Source organism: Toxotes jaculatrix, chromosome 3 (assembly GCF_017976425.1).
Source record: "Toxotes jaculatrix isolate fToxJac2 chromosome 3, fToxJac2.pri, whole genome shotgun sequence".
Classification (NCBI taxonomy): domain Eukaryota; kingdom Metazoa; phylum Chordata; class Actinopteri; family Toxotidae; genus Toxotes; species Toxotes jaculatrix.
The window spans coordinates 17,594,193-17,608,001 of NC_054396.1; the positions used below are offsets into that span (position 1 = coordinate 17,594,193).

The window sequence follows — 13,809 nt, forward strand, 5'->3', positions numbered from 1 at the left end:
GTAATTCTGACTATCCTCAGGTTGTGATTGAATCCTGGCTGTAGCTGAGCAGTTCGGCCTACTGCTGTCCACACAAGCAGAAGGATTTTTTTTTTTTTTTTTTTATGTTTTTTTTTCTGATATAAACCCTTTTAAATGTACTTAGGTATGTCTATGCAACCTTAATGGAGCCATTAGATGTTTGTTTCTTCATGGTCTCAATGAAGGGGTACATGCATTTGTCTGACCCCATGAAACGATACGTAACCACGTTGGATTCCCATGGCAACAACCTGAAAAAGAATGTGCGCAATTGAACTTAAAATACTGAGGATGACTTGAAATGCACACATTAAGAAATGTTCAAAAGCAGACTTATTTATGGCCTTTGCTTGAAATGCAGGTGCGGTTTTGTACTTACGCTCTGGAGAGGAAAGGCAGGTAGGTGAGGCGAGGGATGCACACCAGTGGCTGGTCTATCAGGATGGCGTTCATGGCCTGCTCCACACAGTACTGGGGCTCCAGAGGAGGTAGGACCAGTTCCACTTCCTCCCTAGTAGTGGTGCCAAAGAACATTTTTGAGCTTCAGATATAAGGAGAAATGTCATGTCATCTTTTCACAAGCAAAATTTGTATTGAGCCTTCGATGATAGATTTCATAGTGGCGTGCATTTGTTTGGCACCTTATTTCAGCAAATTTAGCAACAGAATGATGGATGTTTGGTGGTTAGTTAGCACTCACAAATTGTTGACATACCGTATCTTGCAGCCTTCAAACATGCCTGTGTCCACAATATAAGGGCACACAAGAGTAGTCTTCACTCCTTCAACCTCCTCGGCCAACAGCTCGTGGGCTAACGACTCGTGGAAACCCACTGCAGCAAACTTACTGGCACAGTAATCCTGTCCCAAAAAAAAAAGCACATTAGTCACACATGTCTTTTCAAAAATAAAATATTGATGAAGAGGTGGATTTGAAATGAGCTTTTTTTAATGATTTTCAAAACCGCCTGAGACTGCTGTCTGAATGTTAGGCATTTGGATTTGTTACATTAATTGTAAATCTGTGTACAGAACTGTGTGAAAGTGTGTAACTGCCAAACTGTCATATCTTAGTGTTGCAGTGATGTTTCCCCCTCCCTGGTTCACCTCGACACAAGCTGTGCTGAAGAGACCGAGGACGCTGGCGATGGTCACGATGTGTCCGTGATTCTGGGCTTTCATCTGGGGGAGGAAGGCTTTCACTGTCTGAGGCACACACACACAAACACACACATACATTGTAATTTTGCAGTAAGTTATGAGGCAACATACTGTGCAGTGTTCATATGACTTGAAGTGACTTAAATATTGCTCAATGTGAGGGAAGCTTATGTTGCACGAGCAGCTTCATATTAAGAGGATTTATATGGGAATCCTATAGTCCAATTGAGTGAAGGGGATCAAGCTATTAACGCAATACAATTTACATGTCATGTGTCACACTATACACAATAACTTGCTCTGTTTCAATGAAGATTTAAAGCATCTTAACCTATACACTTTGCAATTCAAAGGCTAAATCCAACTTTCCAAATTTCAGTCAGTGCTGAATCATCTACAAAACCTGGTTTTAATAGTTTTTTCTAATAGTTGCACGTACTCTGTTTAAATATAATGGGTCCATGGACTTACTGTTGGTAAATCAGTGCACAGTTGAGGCTTCGGATTCGGGAAGCATTTATCATTCCCAATAAACTGATCCGTAAAACATGTTCTCACCTCTGCTGGCATCTGGCAGTTCTGGTTCTGTTTGCCCAGGTTTTGAGATCTCCACACCTGAGATTTCCATCTCAACCCTCGATACCACAAAGGTGAACAGAACATTCTCTTTGGTGCTCACAGTTTTGACAATCACATAGACACAGAAGACACGTTTTTCATTGAAACTATTTCTTTGATAGAAAATAGTTCAAATGAAAACACTGAATATCAGAGATCTCAAAACCTGGTCACAAAACCTAATAATTTTAGCCTTTAATAACTACTAGCTACATTCAAATCATTGTCCAACCCTTCTCTGTCTTTTACCACTTCATCCATATGTCAATACCATAGAGACTTAGGAGTTCTCACCCAGAAGAGGGCGTGACAGTTGACTTTCATGGTCCTCTCCATCAGTTCATCAGGACAGTCTAACATGCGCTCCCCTGCCACCACTCCTGCGTTGTTCACCAGTATTGTGACGTCTCGGCCCAGGTCCTTTCTCACAAGATCCGCATTGCGATACACATCCTCCCGGTTGGTCACATCCACGGTGTAGGTGTACGCCTTACCTCCCATCTCACGCACCAGCTTGGCTGTCTGCTCGTTTGAACTGCTGTTGATGTCCCATAGCACCACTTCTGCCCCGTGCTTGGTGAATTCCTTAGCAAAGAGACGACCCAGGCCACCTCCTGATCCGGTGATCAGCACCAGCTCGCCGTCAATGGGCTTGGTGCGTGGGCGCAAAACGACCCGCAGAGAGTTGCGCAGGATGAAGTAAATCACATCCAGCAGCATCATCTGGAGGTCCATCAGAAAAATCATTTTGATCTAATTTACTGCTGATGGTCTTTAGTGAAAAAAACAATGTCTGTGTTGCCTGAAATGGATCAGACTTCACTCCTATTACCTATAAAGGTGTGTGTCCTACTGTCCTAAGTGTTAGATTGTGTGAGTGCAGAGGATGCAGACAGCCAAGCTGGTGTTTCCCCCCTTCTGTGACCCTCAGCCTCCATCCTTGGTTTATTTAAACACTCTCCTCCCGGATTAGAGGAAATACCTTGAGCTCTTAATACAACCACTTTTGTTATAAGCTGTGAATTTAGGCATTTTTACCGTTACTGAAGAAAATAACATGTGCCAGACGGCATTACAGTGAGTGAAAGATTCTCAAAGTTTGAGGGTCTTTGTGCGACACTTTTCAAAGTTCACAGCTTGAACGAACTGTACACGTGAAACTCATATATTAGTTCAAGTAATGGTGGATTATAGAAGTGTTGCAGTGGGATCTTGGATTTAGTATTGCTTGCAAGCAAATAAATCCTTCATTATAGGTTGATCATAATGCTGTTAATCCATAATGTGAAACAAGGAAGCTACAGTGTGTCAATGAACTTCAACCTCAGTGGTATCAATGTGAGGCAGAATCAGCAAACTGAGAAATGAGAGTTGGTGGTGTAAAGCTGCCTGTAAGGTACAAGTACTTACAACCCAATAAACTCTCAGACATCTTGGACAAAAGGACAGTGGCTTGTAAGTCAGTTGTGGTTATGTGGATATGCGTGGATATGCAGTGAGCTAACGTTAAATGAGATCTGGTGTTCAGCGAAGGGACACCATTCAAGGATTAGGCCTGGTCCCATACGACTTCCCTGTTGCAGTGAGAATCATACTAAATGAGAACATAAGGAGATTATGTATATGAACTGTAAATCTCTGTGTTGTTAATTAAGTCCCAAGAAGGCTGCTTGTTGTGGATCACATTCTTGTTTTCTAGGTGAACACAGCCTGCCTTGTTTACCCTCAGCACGCGTATGTGAGCCATGTTTAGAAAAACGTACATTCTGTATATTTAAATTAACTGTGCAACATATTTCAAAGCATTTCATAGCTTTTTCTTACCTTTCAGACAGCAAGTATTTGTTACAGTATGAAAACAGTATTGAAAGGCAGTCCAATTCAAGAAAATTAAAACTGGCTTGAGAGCTGATCCGTCACAAAGATCACCTGCATTTAGCGTCGTCCGTTTCAGTTTTGTTACTGTTGTGGCTGTGTTGTGAGTGCAGATAAAATTTAAAAGTGCACTTCACTTCAATCAATGCATGAGTAATATTTCACAATTTTAATTACATGCCATGGTGAAAGGAATGCAAAGCAGCTGCAACCCAGAAAGTAATTAGTAGGTATACGTAGTTACAAAAATCTAAAAAAAGAAAAAGGTAATGTAAAGCTCATCTATGTGTGTATATACAGCAGGTTCTTAAGTATATTCTAAAGAAAAAGTTGTATCTCACAACAATATGATGTGTAAACAAATGTGTCTTTTTTTTAAAATACAGAATATATTTAGAGAAATGTGTCAAGGCTGTAAGAAGGAGGTTAGTTTAAATGCTGCCAAGAATTCTGCCTTACCGTGAATCTGTTGAGCAACACTTGGAAACAGCAGCACAGATCACATCAAACCTAAACCGACTGAAACCTAGTGTAATACCTGAATGTTGACATGCAATATTCAGGCCTTTTATGGTGTAGATCCAGTGTGGAGCAGTGTCTGACTGTTTGCTGGCAAGTTTCTCTGTTGCCATAAAAATGAATACATTTTTGATTGTTGATGTTTAGTACTGGTGGGAAGCCATTCCACTTGGGGCTATTCCTGTCTTTTATTAACTGAGTTAATTGAATCTAACGTTAAAAACACAAGCCATGATCCAAATATGAACAACAGGTTTAAACTTTAGATTGCTTTAGAACTGCTGTCACTCCCAAATGCATTTCCCCTTTTTTGACTATGAAAACTGTAATTGTGTTGTGAGAATTTAAAGCTATTATTATTGTGAAAAGAAAATCTTCAAGTTTTCTTGATTAAAAGTTCGGATGGGATGAGAAATAATTATCAGAACACAAGAGAACAAGAGAGATGGTGTGAGCGGTGTCAGTATGGACTGTGGCTGTATCCAGACTGACTGTTTACTGGGGCATTAAATGGGTGAAGTCCTGGTCTCTGCAAGCTATACAGTTTTGTAGATACACATGGGGGCCACAAGGTAGGGTCACATGAAGGGAACAGGAGCCACCACTGTTACCTTAATGCTTTTATTTCTGTCTAGATGTATATTTCCCTCTTACTCAGAACGTAGTTCTTAGACTAATGGCAGATATGTTTTGAGCAGTGAAATAAGTCTCTCAGCTCCACCCATCCCGTCCTCTTTCTGTCACTCTCTTTTCTCTCTCCACACACAAGAGCAGGCTAATGGGAATCTAAGTGGAGGCCTGCACTGTCCACACTGTTGTTCTTTTTGCATGAATAACCTCAGCCATAGGAGTTTCATTAATCCACCCTTTTCACATGTTGAGGCACACATGGGCCGGGGAAGTAGGCAGATAAAGAGAGACGGGGGATCTGAGCAAACAGACCAGACTCATTCTTGTTTTCTAACTCTTTTGCAAGGAACAGTCGACCTGTAAACCTTCTGGCCTTTCTACACACTCTAGTCATTAGAGTGTGTAGAAAGGCTAGAAGGTTATCCCTTAGAGTCTAATGGATGCTTTTGCTGTAAGTGTCCTAAATAAAATGGTCTGCGAATGCAGCTCACTGTGGGTCTGTATCTTACTTTTTGTTGGATCTTTTGCTATTTAGCGCCACTACTAAGGTGTACTCTCTTCATTGTTTTATTTCACTTTTCCTCTCTTCACATGGTTTTGTAGCTATACTACCACACAGTGTTTCTAGAGAATGCGAACCAATGCATTTGGTATCATAACAAATTAAGTATAAAATCAACAGTGGCTGATATTTTGACTGATATTTTAACTTCTTCTCATAGGTCTGATCTAATAATTGGCTTATATGTAGTCTTAAGCAGTCACACAGAGTTTAGTTTGGTGGGCCACCTGTTTCAGTTTAGCACTTAACTCTATTTACAGTGGTGAACTGTTCCTTTAAGAGATGCCGGGTTGACACATGAATAACTTCCAGCCCACCGACCAGTGTTTGAGCCCCTGTAGTTCGTAGTGCTGACCTAACTGACCACAGATGACAAGAGTTAATTTGCAGCACTATTCAGAACTTTATACACAGTGTTAAGATCAATAACTTGAGGAATTACTACTACATTGTTGCTCTAACTTGTTGGAGAGCATCACCAGGTTGTGCGGTCAGTCATGATGACAGCGTGGAGGAGCAGCTCTGTCGCTTTGATTTGTCTCGGGGTGTCTTCCTTCCTCGTCGGTCCCTGCCTGTCGGACTGTCGGGAAGTGGGCCTGTGTTGCTCTGGCCGCGACCCGTCATGCATCAGTGAAGGATGGAGGTCTGACCGATCATATGGCACCTGCTACTGTGACCAAGCCTGCGTCTCCACCCTGGACTGCTGCCATGACTATGAGACAGCCTGTCCAGGTAAGCTGTCACTACTTCAAACTTTTGTTTGTGTGATGAGACTGGGGTTACAAATATAATCATTTTAGCAAAACTGTGTTATATAATTTTGTATTAAAGCCACCTCCTGAGATACTATTTAAGACTGGGTGGCATTAAAATAAAAACCCTACTGTGAAACTATCTCATCAACATGATGCCACAGGTTTGATCACTGCTGATAGCTGTGTTGTATCTACCTCAAATAATAAAACACGGACAAACCAGGTGAAACCTATCTTACCCGTCACATGAAATAAACAACCGGTGCCTTAAAATGATTTTAGGCCCACTAAGTGAAAATATTCTGAATTCCTTAATGTGACATATTGATCTTTACTATATGAAGAATATTAAGAGAACTCTATGATTCTAGGTTAGCTTAGCTGCTTGTTGTCTGTCTCATTTCCCTCAGCTGTGTCCTGTGTGGTGAGTGGGTGGACAGAGTGGTCAGGCTGTGCTGAGCCATGCAGGGCCACAGTTCGCAGGCGGAGCAGGACCATCCTGCAGGAGCCGCTCAATGCGGGGAAACCCTGTCCTCATCTGGAGGAGCATGCTGGCTGTGCAGAATACTGGTCAAAGCAAGGGCACTGTCACAACTCACTGGGTGAGAAAAATCGAACTTGAGTCTATAACAAATCCACAGTTCCTCATGTAATGACTTTGTGTTGCTACCCTGTATGAGCTAAAGAGAGATCTCCCAAGTCATACGTGTAACTGGCAGAATTGGTGAAGTTTCAAGTTATTTTATGAAGAATTTGACTGCTGAAGATGCTAAATCAGAAGTGCAGACTTCCATCTTCTTTCATTCCAATATGACACAACAGAGTCCTGTTTTTTATAAACAATTTCCCAACACATGCTCATTTCATTTTGAATATATGAAACCCATATTGGAACATATGGTCACATGTAATTGTCTTACCATGGATGCTCCCTCTGCAGTCCCAGCTCTCATCACCACAGGTGGCTACGGCAATGCCAGGAAGAAAAGAGACATCCCTGACAGTGGCGACATTATAGGGTAACACAGCCAGACAGTCCAGAAAAACAGTGACACTGTTTTTGTCTTTGATATGTTCTCAGGTATATGTTTATGTGCATGTGTGAGCCTGTGTGTCTGTCTGTCTGTGTAAAATAGGTATTGTGTCCAGTTTCAGTTGACTTCTCTGACAAAAGGATGCCAACAGAGTGCGGGCCCACACACACAGTGGATGCAGTACCTGAGGGAGGGGCATCATGTGTGTGTTGAGTGCCAGCCACCTGCCCTTGCCACTGGACAGAAACACTGTGCTGGAGACGGAGAGGAAAACATTGAGGACAGGTAAGAATGGAAAGAAAGGAGAATGTATTTCATAACAATGTAAGATTATTAGAAATTTACCTGGATTATAATGTTGCCACATCACAACTCACCGCCTGGTTTGACTGTCAAACATTCTCAGAATTTAGATGGCCTCACAAATATAAACTGGTTTTGTTCAGGAAATGTTAATGACCATAATAGACAGATAGCGTGTTTATTTTTTAAGCCCAGCCAAGAGTTTATTCAACCGTGAAATTAGCTTGAAGTTCATTTTGCATATGTAAAGAAAGAGCATAATTTCGCTTTGCTAATAAAATTACCTTTTTTGAGCTTTCCGTCTCAGCCCATGGCATATTTACAAAGTGTGTTTGTTAATTACTAGCTAAAAACAATATATCACAAGAGTAAATTAAAAAGTAATTACGCCTGTTATTACTTGTATATGAAACGCATCACTCTTGCCCTTCAGCAGGCATATTGAGCAATAATAGGTGACAACATAATCTGCTCCTAAATCCTACATTCTTGTCAACTTGCTCCTTTGGACGGGAAAAGTCCATGTTTTTTTTTTTCCCCTTCATGTCTTTTTTCAACAAAGACATGAAGGGACTAATGCAATGGGTGCTTATCAGTTACCTACTGAGGAGCAGTCTAGTTTAACTGTGTACTGACTGGGAGAAAAAAAATTGTTCAACATTTTGTTGTCAAGTTAGAAGATAAATTCCACTCTCATGGCTGCAACTGCCAGTAGCAAGTTGTCTTAGCTTAGCACACTGGACTGGAAACAGGGTGAAACAGCTATTGACACCTCTAAAGCTCACTTATTTATTTTTAATATCTTGTTTTATCTGAACAAAAACAAGTAGAAAAACAAAAGTTGTTGGTAGGTGCATTTTGTTAAACAAGAACAGTGATTGCTTAGCTTTAAAGAAAAGAAAAGAAAAAGAAAAGGTGAACTAACTACTACATGGCCAATGACTATGAGTGTTTGAACTGAAATGAACAAAATGATTCAAATCACCGAAGTAATTCATAATTTACACCTAGAAGCTAGGCTAGCTGTTTTCCCGTACAACTCTTGGCAAAAAAAGCTAATAAGTGCATTTTCCAAAATGTCAAACTGTTCTTTTAAGGATATATTTAATTATAATTATGAATTAGGATTAAGATAATCCAAAGCAAACCTAATCCAAAGAAAACCTACAAGACCACACAAATATTTTCTGTCATTTCATTGTTGGGAGAAAAAAAACATGGTTGTACCTAACTAAATCATTGTACTATATTAAATTATTGAAAAAAATGCACCTAACCATTTATACCTTGGCTCTGGCATCTCCTAAAAGCAGGACACACAGAACACTTTGTTCTAACTGTGTCCGACACAATACCTATGTGTATATTCTGAGAGGTGCAGTTCTATATGTAGTTTGTAGGTCGGTTGTGACGAGTCACATTTCCAGGATTTGTTTGTTTTTCATCCCAGACCACTGATCTGCACCCTGTCTCGCAGACCTGATAGGTAACAATCAGAACTACCACTAGATGGCAACATTGTCTATCACTTGATTCTTCTGTACTTCAATCTTATGAGCACCAACTGATTCCTCCTTCCCTCCTTACTGCAGAAAACAGTCTCTCCAGTGGCAGGCGGTGGGAAATCCTCGATGCAGGGGTGTGTGGAGACGTGTTGGAAGGCTGGAGGCCTGCTCCTGCCCTACAGCCCACAGCTTCCTCTTCATATGACCTCCTCCTCCTTCCCTCTGTAAGCCCCCCCTCCGTAGAAATGAAAACTTTCCGTTTTCATTTCTACACTTTACGCCACAAAACATGCTTTAATGATACATGTTCCTGTCTACTTTGGTTTGCCATTAGAACACTTTGAATTAACAGTAAAATGAAAGCCAGTGATTCCTAATCAAAATGTAAAGTGATCTGATTTATTTCATTTTGAGTCATCAAAGGGAAATGTTGCTGTTCTTAAGAAATAGAAATATCTCGGGACATTGAGACACTTTTTTTTTTACAGGACAAGTACTGGCTCTGTGAGAGTCACAACCAGTCACAACGCCAAAGTTACAACATGCACTGAACAATAGAACATTTATACAGAAACGACAGCATAGAAAGTCAACAGGTAAAAATGTTTTTTGTTGGGTTTTTTTTTTACAAAACAGACAGCCTCGGGACCTACAAACAACATTGTATAAGAGCTGGCTAAGGTCGTTCAAATATCTTTTTTTCAATTCCCTGGAAACAGTGTACTTTACAAAGACTGATGGCTTAGGCAAGGTTGGGGTCAATTCCACTGAGAACTTAAAACGTAGAAAAAATATAGTTTATGTTTTTAATTTGTACTAGGTTTAATTTGTCTCATGCTCTAATACTGGTTCCTTTTATAGTGTCATGTGTGATGTGTGTTCTACTTCATCAAGGCATCTTGAATCGACCCCAACCCTGTAATACAGTGTTAGATTCAGAGTGTGGAATTGGGCTGCTTGCTAAAGCAGTGGTTCTCATTGGATTTTGGAAACTACCACATGTCCCTGAAAGGGTCCTATAGGGTTCTAACAAAAATGAAAAAGACTTCAACCTCTTAACAGTTAAATTTAGCAGCTAGCGCAACAACCAAATTCTATTTTAGTTAAAAGCATTTACTGTACAGCTGGGAGCCTTGAAATGGAAAACTTTGAGAATCTGTGTTCTTCATCTTAATTTTTATCAATCAATGAGAAATAAAACGAGTCACTTGATTGTGTTTTCTTGATAAATCATGATGGTTTAGTCCTTTGATTCATTTCAGAATTTCTCCACAAGGATCTCAGTGAAATTAAAAGGGCTTTTATATAATAACATTTTGTAAATTTGAATGGCTCCCCTGGAAATGGAGGGGAGTAAAGTGCCCAAATAAAATAAATACAAATAAATAATAAAGGATGACTTGTAAAAATAAATTATTTTTTTCGTATTATGGTGGTATCATGTCACAGTATTACAGTCTAGGTATCAAATCACAACATCATGGTCGATGTTTCTTTGCACTACCTTGTCTACAAGCTTAAGAGTATCAATACTAGTGTCAGGATTTCAAAACTTGTGTGTGTATGCACATGGATGCACATGAGTGTAATATTTGCCTATAACATATCTCAGTTCTCTACACTAGTGCTTGCTGCGTATTCATAAACTATTGATTGTCATCATTGTTGAGAAATATTTCTGTGAAAAATGGTCCCTGACTACCACAATATAGAAAACCTAAATGATAGTATAGAAGCTCACACCATTCTCCGGGAGGGGTTGTGTCTGAATGCCCTTATATTAAAGTTTTTAAATGATGTTATGGACTCAGAAGGACATGTTGTGTTGGAAATTTAGAAAACATTTTGAAATCACCACAGACAATTAGATGTAACAGGGTAAAATATGTCAAAATGTTTGGCATATATTGGCCTTGACTTTTCATAAGGTAAAGATAACTGCAATAAAAAGTTAAAAGAAACATACAAACTAAATGTTTCTCTTCTATAGACTGATGTAGTCTTAACATAACATAACAAAATAAAATGTAATGGTCCAAGCTTGTATGTTTATCATATTTTGTCATTTTGAAATTGAACCCATGCCACTCTAACCTCTTAATGTGATATTATGAATTATACAGTTTTATTGTAGAAAGTGTACATTTTTGCATAAACCTACCCAATTTTTGGAGGGGACTATTCAATCGGAATATCACCAGAGACCATATGAAAAATGTAAAATATCTGCAGTCATTCTTATTTTAAAAATTATATAATTTTATTCTGGAACAGACGATACTTCAGTTTATGTTTTAAAATCCTTTGGAGGATGATCGTTTTTCTTTTTTGTGACCTTAGCTTCTAATGTTAACAGAGACTTTAGTTTATGTCAAACAAAAGATATTAAGTAGTAATTTCACTTGTATCCAAAAAAGAGATGACACTGTGATGCTGCATAAAATGAATTTTTCACCAACTCTAACCGTCCAACCTTGCCTAATTATTTGAGAATATTTTACTTGCTAAATAAGATTCATTCAAAGCTCCTCCCATTTCTCCCTTCCAAGCCTTAAATGGAGCTACACTTCAAAAATTAAATGTGTGCTTAAGTAATCTTAAATTCTCATATTATTAGAGTAGTCTTGGTATTAAAATATGTTACTGCTGCGTGTTACAGTCAGAACTGCAGACAGGATTTGGAGAAAACAAACGCAGGATTCCCCTGACATGCATACATTGATATCGGAAACACTTCATTCTTTTCCGTTTAGTGGCAGCCACACTGCTCTAATGCCCTGGCTTTACAGCAATCATACACACACACACACACACACACACATAGTTCCCTGTGCCTCTCACAGTCATTGATATTCCTTTCACACCTCAGCTCCTCTCACTATGGGAGAGCAATATGAAATGGTTCAACTCTGTGATTAAAACAGGAAATGAAATCAGGGTTTGTGTTTAGAGTCTTTAACCACAGCGCTGAAAAATTATGTCAACCACTTTCTGTTGAATTTCTGTACAAATTTCACTCAACACCTAAATTTGTAATAGGGAAACGACTTTTTTAATAGGATCCTTTACTGTCATGTTTGGGTCAAGAAGTGACTAAGAAAGCTTTTATAGTTTGTATAATTTATGTAGTTGGCAGTGAGGCTCTCCTTTCATCTTGTAAACATTAGAGAAAACTGTGGTGATAGAAGATGTACTATATTCGAGACTGATGATGGCATGATGTTTAATGATAAATAATATGTCTGATTTAATTTAAATTCTGAAAGGTAGTATCAGCACTTTTAATGTCCCTAATTGCCTTATTATTATTATTATTATTATTATTAGTAGTAGTAGTAGTAGTATTACTATTATTTATTTATTGTTTATAGTTTATTATTATTTATTATTATGTTTTATTATTTTTATTATGTTCATATTTGATTTATATTGCTGTGCTACCTTGCTGCAAAAGGAATTTTTTCATTCTTGTTAAAATAATTTATGCTCTTCTTTAGGAGATAAAAAGCTTCATCCCTTTATATGAGCATGTCTCCTAGTAGCAGTATAGTAAATTTTCCTGTTGTTTTAACTGTGGTAAATGACACTTGTTGTATCCGACTGATTTTCTCTGCTATGTGGCAACATAGACAGGTAACAGAGAATGCATTGGGGACTCCTAACAGTCAAGACACTAAAACTCATTTATTTTGTGTGGAAGTATAATTATTTTTGGGATGCTACAAAGACGTAAGATTTAGCATAACAATGTACAAGGTCCTCACATCATAATGTTGCATTTACACAGTACTCATGAATGTGCACAGTGAGTAGTGGCTCTGCTAACATGTTACTACTGTGCATACCTGTCACGTTTTGGATGCAAGTCTGCTTGTTTGTGTGTGTGTGTGTGTGTGTGTGTTCTCGTGAGAATACCGTACATGCAATCAGACTATCTCTACCCAATTAACAGACCATTGGTGAGCTGCTGCCAGCCTTTGAGGACAGCTGCTGTCACCATGGAAACTAAGTGTATGTATGTGTCCTGAAGATTGTCTTCCAAAGCTGTATGTGTCTTTTGTGGGTGTGGGTGTGTGCTCATGCATGAATTTCATCAGTTCTGGCAATACAACTGATTTACAGTAAAGCTAACCTGGTTGTGTATAATCAGTGCTATTAGAGTTTATTTTGAGAATTCAAGGAACAAAGTGGAAATGGATAACCCCACTGCTTTTCAGTATCTTATATAGCTATCTTCCATTTTCTGAAACCATGTGATCTCTTTGGCTTTCATGTTGGTCAAAGGAAGGCCAATGCATGCTAAACATTTGTTACTGAAATCTAAACTTCTTTTCGGTAAGCTGTAAACATGAAAAAATAGAGGATTTTCTCATATTTAATTATTTCTTTAGACACAAAGAACAAGCAACTCATTATGTTTTTGTATGTTGACTGGTTGGGTGCATGCATGCTTCATAGATGCATGCTTTATGCAGCGATCAAGATTATTGTCTCTGGCTTTCATGTTAGCCTATATCAAAAATTCTTGGTCCGCCACTGTCATCCTTAAAAATTATTCTGAGATGCTAAGACAATATTCACTGGTAGAGATTTTAAAGTATCATCCAATCTCACTATGACATGATAACATAGGGGACAGCAAAATACTGTTCAAGAAAGAGTGCGCTCATTGTAATCGATGATGGGCTGAAGCCTCTGATAAGTGCTGCCTCTGTGCCAAGACACTGAACCTTATACAGGATTATTCTTCACGAATGATTATGACACAGCAGACTAGCAAATCACATATTTCTTTAAGGAGCTTTCTCTTATCTATATAAAAATAA

The 13,809-nt window shown here is 38.8% G+C and overlaps 2 protein-coding genes across 2 annotated transcripts; one reads left to right on the forward strand and one right to left on the reverse strand.

Annotated features, from left to right (window-relative positions):
• Window positions 1-151: 151 nt before the first annotated feature.
• On the reverse strand, window positions 152-2,547 carry LOC121179429 (retinol dehydrogenase 10-A). The gene is made up of 5 exons (XM_041034276.1): window positions 2,095-2,547; window positions 1,129-1,227; window positions 737-882; window positions 401-532; window positions 152-272 (listed from the first exon to the last, which is right to left on the reverse strand). The coding sequence occupies exons 1-5, from the start codon at window positions 2,545-2,547 to the stop codon at window positions 152-154; spliced, it is 951 nt and encodes a 316-aa protein (XP_040890210.1).
• Window positions 2,548-5,886: 3,339 nt separating this feature from the next.
• On the forward strand, window positions 5,887-9,519 carry si:dkey-7k24.5 (somatomedin-B and thrombospondin type-1 domain-containing protein). Its single transcript, XM_041034565.1, has 6 exons — window positions 5,887-6,118; window positions 6,552-6,743; window positions 7,082-7,160; window positions 7,278-7,460; window positions 9,071-9,207; window positions 9,472-9,519. Exons 1-5 carry the CDS (start codon window positions 5,887-5,889, stop codon window positions 9,186-9,188), a joined length of 804 nt encoding a protein of 267 aa, XP_040890499.1. The 3' UTR covers window positions 9,189-9,207; window positions 9,472-9,519.
• The last annotated feature ends 4,290 nt before the right edge of the window (window positions 9,520-13,809 follow it).